General features: G+C 42.5%; 1 protein-coding gene across 7 annotated transcripts in view; it reads left to right on the forward strand.

Annotated features, from left to right (window-relative positions):
* Positions 1-21623, forward strand: part of mgat1b (alpha-1,3-mannosyl-glycoprotein 2-beta-N-acetylglucosaminyltransferase b) — a 46311-nt gene extending 24688 nt beyond the window's left edge. For all 7 annotated transcript variants that reach the window (XM_078176128.1, XM_033637085.2, XM_078176129.1 and 4 more), the window contains one exon: positions 19621-21623. In XM_078176128.1, coding sequence (XP_078032254.1) covers positions 19621-20322 — 702 coding nt within the window. In that variant the 3' untranslated portion in view covers positions 20323-21623. The remainder of the gene's footprint in view (positions 1-19620) is intronic.
* The last annotated feature ends 288 nt before the right edge of the window (positions 21624-21911 follow it).

The raw sequence follows: 21911 nt of genomic DNA on the forward strand, positions 1-21911 counted from the left end.
ACACTGTATCGAATCGTATCGAATCATATCGTTCTTATACTGTATCGAATCGTATCGAATCGTTCTGTATTAAAAAAATATTGTTTTTGAATTGTATCGTAACCCGTGTATCTAGATACGTATCGAATCGTCTATCACAGAGAGATTCCCAACCCTAACGTCCAGGATGGTTGGGGTTTCGGACCAGCTCCGGAGGGTTGACACTCAATATGCCGCTGCTCCCACTCCCACACTTCACAGCCAACACCTTAAGCTCCAAGCTGAGTTTGACCTCTTATCAACAGCTAAGATTGAAAAACAATTGTTAAAATCAAAACAACATTACTTTGAAATGGGAGAAAAGGCAGGCAAGCTTCTAGCTCACCAGGCCAGGACTGCTGCTCTCTCAAGACTGATCCCCAGAATAAAATCACCATCAGGAGCCGTCGTGTCTGACCTAAAAACGGTGAACGACACTTTTAGGAACTTTTATTCAGATCTTTACACATCAGAGTACACACCCTGAGTCTGGAGTGGCCACAACCCGTTGGAGCTGATTACATACCCCATAATTAGTGGCAATATTGCTAACAAGCTAGGTAAACCAATTTCAACTGTGGAAGTACAGGAGGCAATTAGGCAGTTTCACAACGCTAAATCGCCGGTCCGGACGGGTATATAGTAGAATTCTATAAAGCATATTCCATCTTAATCTCCCCGCTTTTAGCCAAAGTTTACAATGAATCCTTTGTTGACGGCCGACTACTTGCAACTCTATCCGATGCCACCATATGTCTACTATTAAAAAAAATTTAAGGACCTTCTTAAATGTAACAATTATAGACCCATCTCCCTCCTAAACGTGGACCAAAAGATCCTAGCTAAGGTTCTAGCTTCACACTTACAACAAGCCCTACCTACCTTGATTTCAACAGACCAAACCAGGTTTATGCTTGACAGAAACTCCTCATATAACACCAGAAGACTGCTCAATATTATAGGCTCCCCCAGCCGCGTCACTCCGGAGGTAATAATATCCTTAGATGCTGAAAAAAAATCATTCCACAGGGTTGAGTGGGAATACCTGTACTATGTCCTGGCTAAATTTGGTTTTAGCCCTGATTCCATAGCCTGGATTAGGCTGCTCTATGACTCCCCTGTAGCCTGTGTTCTAACAAATGGTGTGAGGTCATCCCCCTTTACTCTCAGATGCGGCACCAGACAGGGATACCCTCTCTCTCCCCTCCTATTCGCTTTAGCCGTTGAACCTTTAGCCATCTGGCTTCGAGAGGAGTGGAGAATCGAGGGCATCACTAGGATGGGTGTCAGTCACAAGCTGGCCTTATACACGGATGATTTGTTATTATACATTTCTAACCCAGTCTCATCTCTCCTGGTTGTTAAAGATATCCAGTAACACTTCATAAGTCAGCCCGCGTTTTAGAGTGTACCTCTCGCCCATATATAACTCCCGGGAACTTACATGTACTTTCCCGGGACTTAGAGCATAATTCCTCCCAGTCACTTACCACATACTTCCCCGGGAGTTAGAGTATCCCTCATGGTCACTTACCACATACTTTCTGGGAGTTAGAGTATCCCTCGCGGTCACTTAGCGCATACTTTCCCGAAACTTATGGTTTAATTTCCTCATATGAATCTGTATGAAGTGCAATTGAAACAAATGCTTTTGCCCTTTGCTCATGGCAGTTGATTCAGTCACTTTTATGTAGCCTATGTGCCATCAGGCAATTTCACCCACACTCCAGGGTTTTAACATTTATGTTTTATTTACATTTCATTGAATGAGTTTGAATATGAATATGTCAAGAAATGGGTCTATATTCTGCGAATTGCCTAATTAACGGGCAGGCTGGAGTACATAGCAAACTTACCTCTCTCAAGTGCACATCTATGGAAGTCTTGTAGTGCCATCCGAGAACGAAACACAGACAATACAGTCATGTAATAATATAGCCTACATATATCTTAAAATACACAATAATGAGTCATGAAAAGTTATAAAATGTTTTTATTATTTAATTACACAGAAACCATATGGGAGGTGCTGTTCTCACATCTACAGCATACTTTCACCAAAACTTACAGCAAAACTAGCCAGTACTTTCCACCTAAGTAAATACTAACAAAAGTGACCAGGTTGGATAATGAAGTTTGCACTGTTTGCCTGTCCTTAGTCTGAAAGTACTAGGTAATTTCCCCAAAACTTACAGGAAAACTAGGCAGTACTTTCCACCTAAGTATATACTAACAAAAGAGACCGGGCTGGATTATGAAGTTTGCACTGTTTGCCCATCCTTAGTCTGTAGCTTGGCACTCAAATGTTAACCATTTAAAAAAATTGTTCCTTCTGTTATAAACTGTTCAGTTTAGTTTTAATCCTTTATTGTGACAAATGCACTTTTTAAGTCACAAGTCAAGTGGAAAAGGTCGTCGTGATAGTACTACCACACAGTGTAACTCTCAAGTGATGGAGACAGAAGAATGGATGGGCTCCTGTGGATAATAGGTGATCTTGATCCAACTCCTTGGGTCAAGGCAGAGATCAGGTTCATGGGTGGCTCGCCATCTCTCTCGTCAGGTAGAATCTCAAATCCGCACGTAATTTTCCATAGGATCTAAAAAACCTCACCTGTGTAGAAACAGAGCTATTACTATTTTGCACCATCAACTTCAATTGTTTTATGGCCATAATCAATATCACATAAATACATCACAGTAACACAAAGTGAGCAGATGAATAACTTTTAACTGTACAGTTTTTCTCAGCATGGAATACTTTACATTTCACATCATGAATTATTAGCCTTTTAATCCATAACTTGTGATTATTAAGCTTATTAATCAATTACAAATACTACGTATTTCCTTTTGAACTACAAAGTTAATGTTTTTAACCATTTGTTTAACATTTTTCAACTTAACTATGAATAACAAAATCATATATGCTATTAACACACATATTTCGAAACTGTGGGCTACACCAGTACACACACTGTATTACGCTTGACTATTCATCGTTAATAACATCCATAACCAACTGTAATGGTGCAAATGTATACAGTACACTACTAACACAAATACAAACGGCAACGACCTCAACGAAAAAACAACTGTAGCACTTTACAGTTACGAGTAGGTCGCAACGCCAAGTTAGTGTGGTATAGAGGGAAGCACACACTTTACACGGCGGTGGGCGCTGATATCATCTGCAGCACGAGCTAACATCGCTAGCTGTGTTAGCATTAACTCACCAAGACGTTGATAAATGCGGTAAAACTCCCATCGCACAGGTCCTCAGTTCCTCCCTCACGTCTCCTGCGAGTATCTAGGAGTGTTAGCTTTGTGTTTACATCAACATTTCTCACCATAGACATTGTGTAATTTCACTCGTTTCTATTTGTCGTCTGCTCGTGTCATTCCTGGGCCTATGAGTACAAGCTCCTCGCTGAGAGGTGGGACTTTCTACCTTTAACCAATGGGAAGTGTGCACCTCCCTGTTTGACCAATGACAGCTGGTCTAAGCAGAGTGACTGTGATTGACACCTTGTTTGATCAATAAGACTATGCCAGAGCGATGTAGTTAGATTGATAGGTAAAAACAAACAAACATTCAAGCAACTTGAAGACAACTGAGGGATGATATGGGAATATTGTAAGAAATAAACTCTGTACAGAGAAAGTATACTGCACTTTCTATTCAAACTCATTCAATGAAATGTAAACAAAACATAAATATTAAAACCCTGGAGTGTGGGTGAAATTGCCTGATGACACATAGGCTACATAAAAGTGACTAAATCAACTGCCATGAGCAAAGGGCAAAAGCATTTGTTTTTATTGCACTTCATACATATACAGATTCATATGAGGAAATTAAACCATAAGTTTCGGGAAATTACATAAGTGACGAGTTATACTCTGCCTGGAAAGTATGTGCTAAGTGACCACGAGGGATACTTTAACTCCCGGGGAAGTATGTGGTAAATGACCGCGAGGGATACTCTAACTCCCGGGGAAGTATGTGGTAAGTGACCGCGTCGTTATACACTAACTCCCTGGAAAGTATGCGGTAAGTGACCGGGAGGAATTATGCTCTAACTCCTGGGAAAGTACATGTAAGTTCCCGGGAGTTATACGCTAACTCCTGGGAAAGTGGGCAAGAGGTACACTCTAAAATGCGGGCTGACTTATGAAGTGTTACCAGATATCCTAACCCAATTCGGCAAACTTTCTGGATATAAGCTAAATTTCCTTAAAAGTGAACTCCTCCACATCAACAATCTGTCAAAGAAAATACCACAGCCCTCTTTCCCATTTAAAGTTGTCTCGGGCCGGGGCCGTTGGGGCATGTCTCCACCGCAGGAACCACCCCCGAAAGACAGAGTACCAGAACTTTTACAGGGGCTAAACAAGTCCCTGCCTCAGAGTAGGTACTCAGAACGGCCCCGAGAGACTCCTGGCTGGGGCTTGGGGATTACTTGGATATACTCAAGGTGGGATGTGACATTTTGTAATTACTATGGTTATCGTAGATTAGCTGGGCTAACCGTTAGCTGTTAGCCGTTAGCGGTGTCTGCACTAACTGAGTAACTCAATATACAGTCCGTGAATTTTTTTTTTTTTTTTTTTTTCAGTGGATATCTTAGTTACAACATGATTGGGCTAGCAAAGCAGTTTTGTGTTGCTATGTGTAGTATTTATTCAGTTTTGGGAAATCACGATGTCTAGAAAGCATCAGTGGCTGCAGCTGACAGGGACAGCTAACAGCAGCAGCAAAGCTAACATCAGGACGTCATCTGTTAAAAGCCTCCCGTTGTCAGATACGACATGAAACTACTTCAGTTAGCTCAATCATGTTGTAACTAAGACATCTGCTGGAAAAAATATTTTTTTCACAGACCTTTTTATTGAGTTAATGAGTTAATACAGACACCGCCAACGGCTAACAGCTAACTACGTCCCTACGTCGCCCCGGTCAAAATGGTCGCGCAACGATTACGTCACATCCAGAGCCCGGTAACTTCACAGGAACCTTCCTCCTACTCCACTCTCTCAGTGGAGACACGGAGGTTGAGAGGGCCGAGCGAGAGGACATTCCTGTAGTAGTTCCTGCCCCCCAAATAGTACCAGGAACTTCTTAAGTGGAAACGGGCCTATTCTTTTATCCCCCAGAAGTCCCTGTCCCTGTAGTACTTTCTGAAAGCACAGGAACTTTTAGGGTGCTGATTGGTCAAACACACACAACACTGCTGCTTCAGTTCATGTATGGCGTCATGAAACAAGGAAGTACTCTAGGTTAATGTAGGACTATCTTAGAATCAGTAGAAAACAAGAAAAGTTAGGCTTTGCTGTTGACTTTACGACTCATTTGAAAAAAGAGGCTGGGTTAGCAAGCTGAGAGGGAGCAACATCGCTGTGGTGTTTGTGACAAAGTGAGCGAGAGGAATAGTAACATACTGTACCACAATAGCCATAATTAGAATTGTAATGTTATTACTTAAATTAATGTTGTTGTAAGCTAGTGTCATTACCGTCTGTCCTGCATCTCTCTGTCTCTCTGTCTCTGTCTCTCTTTCTGTCTCATTGTGTCATACGGATTACTGTTAATTTATCATGTTGATCTGTTCTGTACGACATCTATTGCATGTCTGTCCGTCCTGGAAGAGGGATCCCTCCTCAGTTGCTCTTCCTGTGGTTTCTACCATTTTTTTTCCCCCCGTTAAAGGTTTTTTGGGGGGGAGTTTTTCCTTATCTGCTGCGAGGATCCTAAGGACAGAGGGATGTCGAATGCTGTAAAGCCCTCTGAGGCAAATTGTGATTTGTGATACTGGGCTTTATAAATAAAATTGATTGATTGATTGATTGAATAGTAAGTCATTCTGCGATTGTTTTATGGCGGTTACGTTCAAAAGCACAAATAGATAAGCATCAAACACTCAACAGCTGATTTACCAGGGACAGACATTCTTCCTCCACATTTTATTTATTACATCTAACTTGCAGCAATACTATGCATCAGTAAATGTCGCAGTTTAACAAAACCTAAGGTGTATTTTTCACTGTGTTTTTTAGATAAAAGCATGTGGGCACACTGAACTGTAGGTAGCAGAGTGTGTTAACTACAGCAACCATCAGAAGCCCTCGTCCCATCATATTGCTTTTTCATGTCTGGGGGCAAATACCCTGTTCCACTCTCACGTGCTTGCTTTGCTTGGTTTGGTTTGGATTGTCCGCCCAGCCCAGCAGGGATTTGCGTCTCCATTACAATAGGGCTCCCTGCTTGAAAGTGTGTCTTTAACAGAGGACAGCTTTTCTCTAGTGATGTCGTTTAAAAGCAGCAGGCTGATCCATGGCTTAAGTCTGTCTGCTTTGAGTGTTTTTCCATCACACCGCACGGCAGGTAAAAGAACTTTACCTGTTGGAAGTGAGCTGTTTGCAGAGGTGCAGTAAGAACCTGTTGTCATGCAGCTCTTCATTTAAAATCTCACTGTGTCTGTGTCTGCTTTTACTCTTCCCTCCCTGTGGTGTTGGAAGACTTGTTTCTGGATGCAGGAGAGATACTAAACTCCAAACCACAGAGATTCAGTTAGAAGCTACAAAAGTACTGAGAGCAGAACATAGTGACTTTAAAAACATCTTTCTCCCTGGTATTCTGCACAGACAAATGAGAGTTGAGTCTCGCAACACAAGCTACGTTGTCAGGTGTAGGTTTAGGTTGGCGAGATGTTAGTGCTAAGCCTAGTTGGTAACTTTTAGGATCTCCTGCAGAATTGAAACAGTAAAGTAGAAGTCAGAGGGTGTAAGCAGTGCCTGTAGGCACAGCATGAGTTTGTAATTATGCACCCACTGGTAGGTTCAGCAGGTTTGAAAAGGCTAGATAGCCCTTCCATGGTTTAAGTGTAATTACATGTGGCTTCCATTCAAATGTGGGTTATTGATGACTGGAGCTGGTCCCACTGGTCCCATGTGTCTCCAGTAATCATCACTGAAGACAGTCTGCTCAAAATATGCTACAGCAGCTTATTAGGACTTTGTGACAACTGCACTCTAACTAGTATCCATTTCAGTGTTGTCACAAAGCACCGACTGGTTTTTGGTCAGAGCTGTTGCACAGCACATAAGTGCTATGTAAGCCTATGTAAGCCCATAGCCATGTGTGTGTCTTGGATCAGCAGAAACAATAACTGAGAGCCTGGAGAAAGACCAAAGAATATCAGTTACTCTGAGTGGACCGCTGTAATCTCAGTTTGCGTGTTGCGATTTACACATTACCTGATGGTTGAATTATATGTGCTGGCCCTGAACAGAGAAGTTGTCAGCGAATGGGTAAAACTTCTACCAGCTGCTAGAAGTGGATACAAATCATCAGATTGAATATTTGGTAAAAGTGCCTCAGCAGCAGGAAAGGTTAGAGGAAATTCAAAGTGACTTCAACCAGCAGTTGGAGGGAGAAACTGTGCCCTGTAAATCAGCAATTATTTTGCCAATGAGCAGGGAAAATCTGACTTTACTTACGTAACTGTTCTCCACTGGCTTCCTCTTTTTTATTACTGACAACTCAGGCAGTAGCTCTCCCTGTTTGTTTTGGCTCATCTCTTTTAACTTGACATAGTTTAAGTTGATTTAACCTCTACAACTCTGCAGGCCCCACCATCAGATCCATTATACAGAGTTATAATGTGCAGCCAACCATTGTTCCAATGCACCATTTTTTTTTTCTTTTAATAGTTGACAGTAGAGAGATGACAGGAAATGAGGGCACAGATATGTGGGGAGGACACACAACAAAGGTTCCTGGTTGATTTCAATCAGGGATTTTAAATAACACAGTCAGTGTCTTAAATCCTGGTTCCATAAGGACGCCCCATAGAAACATATTTTAACAAAAGGTTTTCCCTCTCTGAATTAAAAAAGATGGAGTTGCTGTGTTGTTGCACAGGTTGCAGAATGTAACAATATACATTTACCCAAGTACTGTACTTAAGTACAACCTTGACGTACTTGTACTTAATTTAAATATTCCTATTTTAAGCTACTTTATGAATCTACTCCACTACAGAGGAAACATTTCACTTTTCACTCCTACATGTTTGACAGCTGTAGCAAGGCAGAACTCCAAGCTGATAAAGCTGGGTTCCAAACAAGAGTGAGTCCTGCATAGTATACCTTTAACAATACCCATCCCTAACAGAGTGCTCCATGACGTTTCTTGGTAGGCTGACGCAGATGTTAGCATTGCTCTGGTTCCCTCTGCACAAAGCCTATGGGATTTTTCCACTGCATTTTGAATTATTATTGTAGAAAATAGGCTCTGTTGCAAACAAATGTTTATGATACTTACACAACTTGTTCAGCAGGACAATTTTTACAGATGAACACCACTTTTATGATTTTCAAAGCCTAAATGCAATCGCCAGAAGTAAAAAGCTAATGTTAGGCTATAAACAAACTACCGGTGTTGGGCAAGTTACTCGGAAAATGTAGTGAGCTAATAAAGCTACCAGTTACTCTCCATCAAAATAAAGTTTCACTACATTGAAACTATCCCCAGAGAAATGCAACATGCTAAGCTACAAGAAAATGGCAAAAGTAGCTTGCTACTTGCAAAGCTTTTACTTTCTTGACTCAATGTTAAGTCAGCATTTTCTCAGTGATCCGAAAAAGTGTCAGCCAAACAAACTGGCAGGCAAAAAATGTTCAGTTGAACTGTTTATTATTACATAAGATACTGAAATTGAAACTTTCATTTTTTCTTTTGTTGAAAACTTTGTGACATTTAAACATGTCCTCCAATAACATGACATCATTAGTCGGCTTGTTGCTCTCTTTCTTTCTCTCTCCTCTTCCTATTACTACTACTACTTCTCTGTCTCAGCCTCTTTCAGTAAGCTATCTGACTGTGTCAGTAATTGAAAAACAGAATTCCAAACTATATTTTCAGTCGAGAAAACCACAATAAGTAAAAGACAGTAATATAATCAGTAAAAATAACAGACCTAAATGAGAACTTTTCTTTTTTGGGGTTTTAACATGAACATGCCCTGCAGATAACATCAGTATGTCACTCTCTCTCTCTCCTCTCTTCCTTCTAAATATTGTTCTATGTCTCTCTTTAGCTTTTGTCTCGGCCCTTGAGTCTTTTTTTTCTAGTGTCCACTGCAAATCCACTAAATATATGCAGTCTATGGGTAAGACACGTGAGAGATGCATCAAGAAGTGTAATGTAGCCAATCAGAGGCAGAGTACGGCAGGTCTTGCCAAGAAAATCCACTAGCGAAGCAGCAAGCAGAATAAACTGATAGATTAGCATGTGATGTCATTAGGGACGACCCCGAATAGACGATGATTCGGTGATTCGATTCGGAGAAGTCTGATTCGACTGCCAGTCTCGCCGTCGAATCGTCGCAAAAAGTGGTTTTGAAACAAGACCGTACCATTCTGACTATATGGGGGTGCTCACTGCTGCTGAACATCTTGATTTGACATATAGTCCATGAGCCAAGACCCCAAAATTGACCCACGACAATAAAATGGGTGGGCAATTTCTAGTTTGCTTTTTTGACTTGCTACACATCTCTAGTTCACAATTTGGCATGATAGCCATTGAGGACTGGTGGCTTAGTGATGGTTATCATGCGCCTATTTGGTGCTATGGTGTTTGTTAACTACTTGTTGACTACTCAGGCTGTCTAAATCAATCCAATATATTCTTAAGATATTGAAGATATGAAAAAAATGTTATTATTGGCTACCCAGATAAAATATGAGGCTGCTACAACTTTATTTTCTAAAATTCTGCATATGCAGAAATTACATTTTAATTTTTCTCTTCTGTATCTATTCACATCAGAGTAATTAGGTAATATTTACATTCTTTTAGATACCAGATTTGAAAAGTAGGTTTGAACAGTCTTACCTTTCACCAGGTACCAGATTTATGGATGTAGCCCTTATAGTTCTGGAGATATACTCACTTTTATATGTGTATGGTGTATTTCAGGCGGAATGTCCATAAAACATGAAAGGTTTATTTATATCAAGATCCCTATGCCTATGGTAATAATTAACCATATGATTCACCTGCAAGATTGATGTTTCTGAATTTAAGGAAAATGATAACATACTCATGAAACAAATCAACACTTTTTACTTTTGAAGCAATCATTTGAACAAAGAACTAGAAAAAATAGATTATGATCCTTATGTCATAGAACGTGGAGCACAGTAGTACAGTATTTAAAGTATTTGAAGGCCCTACTCAAGATCAGTCGTCACTTTCTGAGTAAGTCAATGTCATCCTCTTGGGGTTGATTGTCACATGTTTGCAAGTTGCACAGGTTGGTACATTTCAAGCCATTGCTCATGCCCTGGCATTCCAGAAGCTTGCATCTACGACTGCAGTTGCAGGACAGCAGCTGCAGTACTGCCTCAGGGGCTGGAGATCCCCGCATCCATTCCAGGGTGAGTTGACCAGAGTTGGGTGTAACGCCTTACAAAGTAACACATTAGAGTACTTTGATTACTTTTTGCAGTAATGAGTAACCTAACGCGTTAGTTTGCTGTTTGAGTAATCAAATACTTAAGTACATTTTCAAACAAGACATCAGTTACTTACGTTACTTTTAGAACGCTGGTCCTTCAGCTCTGAAACAGCAACGACTGTCTTTTGGTTCTAATAACGGAGATAACGTTAAACCTATCAGTCCGAAAGAAGCCATGAAGCTTGTAGCTAGCTACGTGGAGAAGAAATGCTGCCGTTGTCTACGGTGGAGTCTAAAAAAAGGTGGAGGAGGACTCGCTGACAGACAGGTCAGACTCAGGAGGACTTGCATTATGCCTGGTACACACTACATGACTTTTCTGCCCGTTCCGAAAGTCACTATGTCACATTACACGATTGTGGACTCAAAAAATTGTGCCGTGACTTGGCCAACAGACATGACACACTACACGATGGTACTCACCAATTATCCCCGGTTGTCTTTCACGGCGTGTGTGATGTCATCTGGTTATTCTTGTCCTATTTTTATTACTTTTGCTATTATTTCAGTCACTGTGTCTGTTCATGTGCCAGCCCAAATGTTGTTGTAGTCACCTAAAAGCGTCAGCAGATGGCAGGAGCTACATTTGAAGCACTGTATGCAAACATTCAAGCTACTGTATCCTCCACAGGAAGTTCTGACAAATGTTTCACAATAAAAGCCTATTTAGAAAATGGAAGGATTCTCTCAGCCGAGGTTGTAAGGGGCTTTTAATTTGAAAGAAATTCTGGAAGTGTTGAGTTTGAAATGACGGCACGATATGTTAAAGGACAACTTAGGTATTTTTCAACCTGGGCTCTATTTCCCCATGTGTATGTGTGCGTATGATTCATGGGTACCACTCGTTCTAAAATTGGTTCAGTATTGAGGCGCGAAACGAGCTACAACAGTAATGGGGGCAAATGCATCCCGTATAAAAGTGCTTTTTTTCGCCACTGACTGGTTCAGATTGCCAGTGCTATCTCTGTAGATAGCATATTGTAGCGGCCCTGGGGCAGTGGTGAGTGTGTGTGAGTGGAGTCAGCTGTCAGTCAGTGTTGGAGCAGAGAGGGGGAGGGCATCCCCGCTTGGTAATGTAAGTGAGTATGTGTGTGTGAAGTGTGTGTTTTTTCGCCACTGACCGGCTCAGATCGCCAGTGCTATCTCTGCAAATAGCATACTAACTTATGTAGCATTCACACTGGGCGCGAGTGAAGTGAATTACTTGCTTGTAACGCGCAAGTTTGCACGCTGTACCATTTTGTTAATTCGCGTGAGTAGCGGGGAAGCCGGCTGTGCTAACTGGAGCTAAGCTAGTGCTAACGTTCATAGTACAACCATTCTGCAGACTAATTAAAGACATATATTTACAGAACTTACCAAGTAGACCAGTCTCCTTGGCGACTTTCACCCAAGCCTGCTCCTTTTTGTTGCGGTCTCTGTAACGTAGACACGTAGTATTATATAGCTCCAGGTAGCCGCACACCGCAATGATAAGTTTCTCCTCCATCTCGGCATCAACAACTGGACGTCAGGGCGTCAAGACTTCACTGATGACCATGGCTGAGATAACCACCATCGCTGCTTTGTACCTGCTCTGGAAGTCCCAGATGCGTCGGAGGGCCAAACGCCGTCGTGTTCGGGTTCTACCTATCCTGCAGAAGCGCATCCAACTCGGCGAGTTTCACCACCTCCTCCAGGAACTCCGTCTGGATGATAGCCACTTTCAGTGGTACTTGAGGCTGACTGGGGCCCAGTTTGAGGACCTGTTGGCGAGGGTTGGCGCCAGGATCTCCCGGCAGAACACCAACTACAGGCGCTCCATTTCAGCTGCGGAGCGCCTGTCCATCTGTCTCCGGTGAGTAGCAGTTTATTGTTGTCAACAACTGGACGTCAGGGCGTCAAGACGTCACTGACGTCATGACGCCAGCGACATCGGGAGAATCTCAACGCTGATTGGCTTTCGCGGCACAGCGTCAAGCGAATTCGCCTCAAAAGTTCAATATTTTCAACTCGAGCGATGAGGCGTTGGACGCGACTTTTGCGCCTATCGCGTCCATCGCATCGTGCAAGACGCGTCCATCGCGCCGCCTGGCGCGAATTCGCGTCTAATCGCGTCTTTGCATTGACTTTGTATGTAATCTCTTTAGCCTTTCCCTTACCTCTGGGCTGTGTGATGTCATGAGCTTTGCCCCACTGTGTCTGTAGCTCTCTCTACTCATGGGACAGCTGTTTTCTTGAGGAAGAGGTGTTTCAGGATTGGATGTCTTCTCTTCTTCGGCTGGCAGTAGTCATCTTGGGAGAAGTGAGCACTGCAGACCCGATGGTCTGCAAGGCGCAGTGTCTGGAGAGGAGTGTTAGCATCCATTTGTAGCACAACTAGCCACAACTTCAGCATCTTGCTGTCCGACAAAGGCAGCCTATGAAAGCTGTAACTTACGGGGTGTTGTGCGACATCCTGTTCTTGCGGTCAGGAAAAAGGCCTGTTTATTTGAGCACTCCAGAAACTCCGGTAACACTCCAGGGGGTAGCACATGAAAGACTCCGTCCTCTGACTCTTTTAGCGTAACACACACTTCACACACACATACTCACTTACAGTACCCAGCGGGGACCTCTCTGCTCCAACACTGACTGACAGCTGACTCCACTCATTCACACTCACCACTGCCCCAGGGCCGCTACAATATGCTATCAACAGAGATAGCACTGGCGATCTGAACCGGTCAGTGGCGAAAAAAAGCACTTTTATATGGGACGCATTTGCCCCCATTACCGTTTTAGCTTGTTTCGCGCCTCAATACAGAACCAATTTTAGAACGAGTGGTACCCATGAATCATACGCACACATACACATGGGGAAATAGAGCCCAGATTGAAAAATACCTAAGTTGTCCTTTAACTTTATAAAGACACCTGGAGTGGATAAAAAAGTAAAAATATAAAGATACAGATGGATTAATAAATAACGGACCGTCTAAAATGTAGTTTGTTTCAAATTAAGCTGGGAGCCTCTGCAGCCGTGGTCAGTAAAAGCCCCGCCACTATTTGTTAATGTTATTACTTTATGTCCGTCTCCATTATGAGGATGTACCATTGTTTGCTAGCTTGATGCTAATGACAGTACTCAGCGGGTTGACAAAGTGCCTCTGCTGTTTCACACTATCATTTTCCCCTTTTGCTCTGTGTGGGGTGTGAGGAAATATTAAAAATGCTGGGGTGTTGTTGTCATACAGTTGTCTACAGCAGCAGATCGTTCTGTGTTTCTACTGGTCAAAGTGACGGCTGTGATGGGAGAATTGGAGGGCAAGCTGTCCGTAACTTTAATTTTGGAGACAAAAAAATGTAGGTTAAGCACCCTGTGGTCCATTGGCCAATAGGAAATGTAAAATACTCAAAAGTACTTTAAAAGTGCTTGAGTTACTTTTCTCAGGGAGTAACTTTGGAAGTACTTTAAAAGTACTTGAGTTACTTTTCTCAGGGAGTAACTTTGGAAGTACTTTAAAAGTACTCGCATGGTGGTAGCTGGCTAGATTCAAGCTCCCCACGACGTGCGCAGAAAAGTTGGTAGCGGGCTGTGTCGTCGCAGGTGCTGAGTATAGTTTACAGGTCAGGGGATACCTCCCAGGGCTGCCCCAGCTCAAGGAATACTTCTTGGAAATGCTCTGATCTTGTGATAAGATTCAAGGCTCTGAGCTTACTACGGCCTGCGAAGGCACTCACAGTATTGCATCCGGTGAATGCATGCATGTCAATTACAGACATCGTCTCCCAGTCCCTGACATAGCTTGGTGATATCAAGATACCTAAGCCGGTTCTTTGTTCCTTTCCTTTGCTCCTTTGTTCCAGGAGATATCAGCAGAGAATGCCAGGCAGAGCACCAGCACATCAGTGTCATCAGCTGCTACTACAACAGCACTGTAGCCTTCCTTTGCAGCATGGGGTGCATGCAAAATGGTTCTTGTGTCAGCCTCCTCTTGGTTTGAGTGCAGGCCCTCAACCTCTGCCCACTGATCCTTGGTGATGTGAAGCAGCTTTCCTCACTGGCGATGTACAGCTGCTTGTCATTCAGCTTGTGTCTCAGCTTGGGTGTCTTCAACTCAACCACCAAGAACCTTATGAGGTTTGTCTTGTTGGCTGAGCTCCCAGGAAACCTTCTCCATTGCTGAATCAGGTGACCTAGTGCAATGTTTTGGAACTGTATTCCTGTGGTGCACCCCCGATTCTCTCTCTCTCTGCATACTTGATTGATTCCTCGCGATATACATTGAAGACCACATCAATCCCCTGGCTTCTGGCTCCTTCATGTAGGATTTGATTCAGGACCAAGTCTGCAAGTTGAGAGAAGGTCTGCTCAGCACCTGCGATGACAGACGATATCAACACAGCCTGCTACCAACTTTTCTGTGCATGGCGTGGGGAGCTTGAATCTAGCCAGCTACCACCATGCGAGGACTGCCTCTTCATGCATGTTATGCATGCCAACTACCAGGCTGGCATCTGTAGAGGTAGTCTACAGCAACAGTTCCAAATCCGAAGCCCAGTGCAACATGGCTGGGCCAGAAATGATGATGGTCAGCTCACCCTGGAATGGATGCGGGGATCTCCAGCCCCTGAGGCAGTGCTGCAGCTGCCGTCCTGCAACTGCAGTCGTAGATGCAAGCTTCCAGAATGCCAGTGCATGAGCAATGGCTTGAAATGTACCAACCTGTGCAAGTTGCAAACATGTGACAATCAACCCCAAGAGGATGACCTTCACATGATGATCACAGATTAACGCTGCACGATTTGAGAAAAATGTGCGATTGCAATTTTGGTGGACAATATCGCGATTTGCAATTGCAATTGCGATTACAATATAATAAATAGGCCTAAATGGTATCTGTGCGATTGATTGTGATTAGATTAATCGTGTAGCACTATCACAGATGCAGACCTGACTTACTCAGAAACTGACGACTGATCTTGAGTAGGGCCTTGAAATACTTTAAATACTGTACTAGTGTGCTCCACGTTCTATGACATAAGGATCATAATCTATTTTTTCTAGTTCTTTGTTCAAATGATTGCTTCAAAAGTAAAAAGTGTTGATTTGTTTCATGAGTATGTTATCATTTTCCTTAAATTCAGAAACATCAATCTTGCAGGTGAATCATATAGTTATTATTACCATAGGCATAGGGATCTTGATATAAATAAACCTTTCATGTTATATGGACATTCCGCTTGAAACACCATACGCATATAAAAGTGAGTATATCTCCAGAACTATAAGGGCTACATCCATAAATCTGGTGAAGACTTTTGAGATTTCAAATCTGGTGTCTAAAAGAATGTAAATATTACCTAATTACTCTGATGTGAATAGATACAGAAGAGAAAAATTAAAATATAATTTCCGCCTATGTAGAATTTTAAAAAATAAAGTTGTAGCAGCCTCATATTTTATCTGGGTAGCCAATAATAACATTTTTTCAGTTCTTCAATATCTTAAGAATATATTGGATTGATTTAGACAGCCTGAGTAGTCAACAAGTAGTTAACAAACACCATAGCACCAAATAGGCACCATACACAGTCAATGGGTTTTCGCAATAGGGGTCCATATATTCAGTGCATGTTAACCATCACTAAGCTACCAGTCTGCAATGGCTATCATGCCAATAAATAATATAGACACATATTTGAAAAAGAAAATAGCAACAAGAATTTGCCCACCTTTTCTATTATGATTGGTGGTCTGGCTCATGGACTAATAGAATGTATTTGTGTATTTGTTTTCTAGTAATTCATAATATATAGCCTATTTTGATACAAACATCAGCCTAATTTCTGTTAATAAAAAACTGAAAATGACGCGTGCGTTTAATCAGTAGGCATAATCATTACTACGCATGAATAAATCACCCAGTTGCTCGATCCAAATAAGCTGAGGTGAGAGAGTGGAGGGTCATCCCTATGTTTCCCAGTTTCTATGTACTTTAAAATCCTGCAAAAAAGGTTCTATGTTCCCCGCTTACACAAAAAAGGTTCTATGTTCCCCGCTCAACCAAGCGGGGAACATAGTCCTGAAAGCAAAGCAACTGTACACAATGACCCAGAAGAACTCATACCAAAAAGAGCAGTGTTTCCCCTATATGCAACTAGCAGCGGTGCACCGCCGTTTACCATTCTCCTCTGCCCTCTGTATCGCGCACGCCAGAGTTTCGCCCCGATGCCCCCCCCCACACACACACACACACACACAGACAAAACGCACACACACAGGTGAGCACACTAGAGCACGGCTCAGGCCGCACTTTCCTGACCGAAGACAACCCGTCCCGAGTCCAAGACAGTTACGGCCAGGCTCCACCGGGCATGTCAGCGGCGTGACACGTCTGCAGCGCGAGTCCCATAGCAGCTTGCCCCCCTCAGTGGCTCCACCAGCAACGGGAGCGGCGCGACAACTCTCTATTTTACGCGGCTCTTCTATTTTTGTCGCGCTACGCTCCCCTACGCGACCCTCCAGCAGATAAAAACTACATGAAATAGTGTGCTAAACGAGCACAATGTGTTTTAAATGAATAAACCATTATCAGAGGTGATATGTGATGATTTTTCATACATTTATCCATGTTTATCCGTGACATTGTGTAAATGTCCGTGGCGGACATTTGAAAGCGAGTAGATGACAAACAGTACAGTAAACTTGTAGATAACTCAAATATATGTAATATATATTTCATGCAGCCTCTCGGCTCGGCAAACGGTAAACAACCCCGCTGGCTTCTCTACATGTCGCTTCCGTACGCAGTCAGTGGAGCCCAAATGAATGGAGCGGAGCGTGTGTTCAGGCGTTGTCAGGTAAATAACAAATTCCGGCACTTGAATAGGCCATAGCACAACACAGCAGCACTTCAAGTTGGCCGAACCTGAGCAAAATACCGTGAAACCGATATGATTTTTTCTTAAAACCATGATATGAAAATTTTGTCATACCGCCCAGCCCTATATCTACTGATGTATTTTATGTCATAGAAAAAAACCTGAAAGTCTCTTAAGCTTGTGTTGTGCTTATTACAGGCATCTAACCAAAAACCCCTAAAAAAACCCATTGACTTTGAAATAAGGGAACTGAGAGTGCTAAAATGCACTCTCCCCCCCCCGTTGAATATGACATATTGCACATCTGTCTGTCGTGGAAGAGGGATCCCCCCCTCAGTTGCTCTTCCTGGGTTTCTACCAATTTTCCCAATTAAAGGGTTTGGGGAGTTTTTCCTTACCTGCTGTGAGGGTCGGATGGAGGGATGTCATATGCTGTAAAGCCCTCTGAGACAAATTGTGATTTGTGATATTGGGCTTTATAGATAAAGTTGAATTGAATTAAATTGCTGTGTTCCCAGATCTTGGCTGTTTACTTGGTGAGTACAATATTACTACAACTAATAGCTGAAACTATGAAAATAAGACCCAATTATTCATTAAAGGTCGGAAAGTTTTTTGCCAAGTGCAGACAACTGAATTAAAAGTTTATGAATGATATTAATACATCCAAACATCGGCGTCGCCAGACAGATTTTACTGGGGCACGTGCCCCAGTATTAATCTGCAGTGCCCCAGTAAACATTTCACCAGTAAAAAATTCACTTCAGAGTTTTAACTCCACATAGCATACACAGTGCGGACATGGCTACTTAATGGAAATTCATTCATGTGCTACTCTATTCACTCCTCGTACACAGTGCGCACATGACTATGGGCCCGAACGACGCAAAGTGTGTCCAAATTCACACCCGTTCTTCTCTATGGATTTTCTCCGCGACCGTGTGTCATAGCGAGAAGACACGCATATCACGTGAAACAGCAGAATTGTAGCTTTCCGACAAGACCAAGCACTTGTCGGTAGTCCAATGTTTTTACAGCGAAAAAAAAAAAGATAAATTTACACTAAAATTATGTATAACAGAGCTTTCATACAGCTTTGCACACACATTACTCTTGGATGGATTACTCGCGAATGCAGGGTTGTACAGAAATGCTGCATATCACATGAAAGCACAGGAGCAGAGCTTTCATGTGATACCACACACATCATTGTGCTGTCATCCCATCACGCTATAAATCCAGATTAATTGTCTACAAAATAAAAACCTGACGAATTTCTTTACAATCCATTATATAGATCTTGTTATCAGTCACTTCATATAGTGAGGAATATCGTATCTTACCACGTCTTAGGCTTGCATGTGTTTCTCCCTGTCTATCCACATTTGTAGTCTGGCTTTCAAGATGCAAATATCTCCATATTGTCCAGTTGACACTCCTCAAACTTTGTATGACAAGACCAGCCACTTCATCTTTGCGCACCCAGACAACTGCAGCCTAATTATGCATGCATGACAGGGCCGTAGTCACCTTATACATTGACGGGGACATGTGTCCCCCCCAATGCCCAAAATGTCCCCCCAGTATATAACTGAAACTGAAAAACAAATATTACCTTGGAGGACATGATTGCACTTGGTTGACTATTTTCTATTATCTTAGATGTAAATATTGCATGTTTCTTTCAGATAAAACACATTTTTGTCTTGTGAATGAGTCAATAGAATTTCTTGCAATAATGAAAAAATACTGGCAATCATGTCCACCTGGCACAAACCACATGTTTTGGACAACTGTGAAGTGACAGAATGTCCCACCATCATGCTTTTTATATTGTTTTGTCACCAGAAAAATGGCTAAAAATATCCGGTTTTGTCACCAGAAAAATGGCTAAAAATATCTGGTTTTGTCGCCCCAAATTTGATTTTGCAAGTGCACAAGTAGGCCTGATCTGATTATATAGTTTAAAGCACTATTTAAGTTTTTTTATTATAAATAAGTGCTAAAAATCTTTTTGCTCGCGCACTTTGCGCGCTCGCATGCATTCTCTGTGCCCCAGTACAGTCTTAAGTCTAGTGACACCCCTGCATCCAAAACTGACAATAAAGAGAGTGCTTCAGCAAATGAACTGACTTCTGTAAACTGACTTTTCATTGATTCTTTTGATTTGTTTGGACTATATCTCTGAAGCAGCAGCTCACTGCTGTGCATCTCTGTCTTCTCATTTAAGGTGGCTCAGGACTTCTTTGAGTATTTCCGAGCCCTGTACCCAATCCTGCGCGCTGACCCCACCCTGTGGTGCGTTTCTGCATGGAATGACAACGGCAGAGACGCCTTGGTGGATCCGTCCAAAGCCGAGCTCCTCTACAGAACAGACTTCTTCCCTGGTCTGGGCTGGATGCTACTGAAGGAGATGTGGGATGAACTGGAACCCAAATGGCCCTCAGCCTTCTGGGACGACTGGATGCGTCAGCCAGAGCAGCGCAAGGACCGCTCCTGCATCCGGCCTGAAATCTCCCGGACCATCACCTTTGGCCGGAAAGGTGTCAGTTTAGGTCAATTCTTTGACCAGTACCTTCGTTATATTAAGCTAAACACTGAATTTGTGCCTTTTACTAAACAGGATTTGTCTTATCTGCTAAAAGAGAAGTATGATGAAAAGTTTATAAAAGAGGTTTACAGTGCCCCACTGGTGAAGATTGAGGACCTACAACAAGCGGGCAGCTTAAAAGGCCCTGGTCCCTACAGGGTGGAGTACTCAAGCCGGGACAGTTTTAAAGTCTTTGCTCGAAATCTAGGGGTGATGGACGACTTGAAATCTGGAGTTCCTCGTACAGGTTACAGGGGCATAGTCAGTTTCCTGTATCGGGGTCGAAGGGTATGCTTGGCTCCACCAGAGGGCTGGACGCAGTATGACATCAGCTGGAGCTGAGAGACTGATACAGACTGTACAATGTGAATGGTGTTGAAGAGGGGAGAGAGTCTTACTCAGAGGAACACCCTCTCAGACCAAAGAAAATCAGAAGACACAGTGGTTCATGAAGGAACAAAAGCAACACAGATGGGGCTGCACATCAATGGAGCTAGGGGATCAGGGGTTCACCCAGGCCTCTTTGTTCGAAACGCTTCTAAAATAGGGTGCTCATTCAGGATCAGCAAGTTCAACAGCCACACAGACTTCACAAAGAGTTTAAACTTTTAGCCACTCTTAAACACTGTTTCAAAACAGCTATTGGCAATGTGCCTTGCTTTCTGGGCCCACTTTGTTTGGTGTATTTTTTATTCCTGTGAATTACTGGCCAAATGTAGACTTAACATACATTCAGATGTCTGCTGCAGCTGTAAATGGAGTTTGGTAGCAGAAAATCCTTTGAGTTGTCAACAGAAAGAGCATGTTTCAGTGTTGGTGATTATACAGTGAAGACCAAACACAAGAAGAGTGATTATCTGGAGGACTTGTGAGAAACATAGTGTTATGTGTAAAATCTTGGGTCGTCTCTTCACATTTAGTAAAGTTTTTGAAAGAAGCTGTTGAGATTGATCCAACTCTCCAGATCATGTTACTGTTGAAGTCTATAAACTAATGAGGAGCAGATTTGTGTGCAGAGGAAAAGCCTCTACAATGTTTTAGGTGGTACACAAAGGCCATGCCCAGTGCTGCATTCATTACATGAAGTCATAGCCCTGATGGTTAAAATAAAGATGAAAAGCTTCTTCAGCAATTATACAGAGAGAAGGAAATGCAGAAGAAGCAGAGACATCAACTTCTTAAATTACAGTAGCCCTGATCCAGGACCAACAAACTCTTAACTGGGACATTTCAGTCCAGAGTAGCTCATACAGTTTGTTACGGTAATGTTGAAAATACCAGATCGTAAGACACCTATATGGTGTGGTCAAATGGTGTCAGGTGGGTGTAAAACAACCAGAAACATAATCAGTACAAACCATGCAGCATTTCTTTGTCACTCATCTCTGGAGTGCTGAAAATAGCTGTTTTATTCAGTGCTATTGCTGTAATATAGTAAAAGTAATAAAGTACAACTTATTTATAGTGATTCTCAAAGACAAAGGTCACAAAGTGCTTTACAAGGGCAACATGCAACTTACAAGAAAGACAACGTAGCAGATAAAGTGACTACTCATCAACAACAGCGCAGTGGTATTAAAATAGACATAAAATAGATTAAAGTAAGTCCATAAATAGGAATTAAAAATCAAATTAAAATAAAATTGCCCATTTCTCAGTCCAGTTGTGGCTAATGTGCTGTGTGTAAGTTTGTGTGTGACTGGATTCAGGAGGTATTAAACAGTCTTATTGCGGTGGAGATGAAGGATCTCCTGAAACGCTCTGTTCTGCAACACAGTGAGATGAGCTGCTACAGCTGCTCCTCTCTCGCTCCAGGAGGCTGTGGAGAGGGTGTTTGCTATTGTCCATTATGGCTTTCAGTTTGTTCAATGTGCCCCTCACCACCACAGTTCTTAGTGGGTCCAGTCTCCTGCTGAGCACTGAGCCAGCTT

Source organism: Epinephelus lanceolatus, chromosome 16, assembly GCF_041903045.1.
Source record: "Epinephelus lanceolatus isolate andai-2023 chromosome 16, ASM4190304v1, whole genome shotgun sequence".
In the NCBI taxonomy this organism is placed as follows: domain Eukaryota; kingdom Metazoa; phylum Chordata; class Actinopteri; order Perciformes; family Serranidae; genus Epinephelus; species Epinephelus lanceolatus.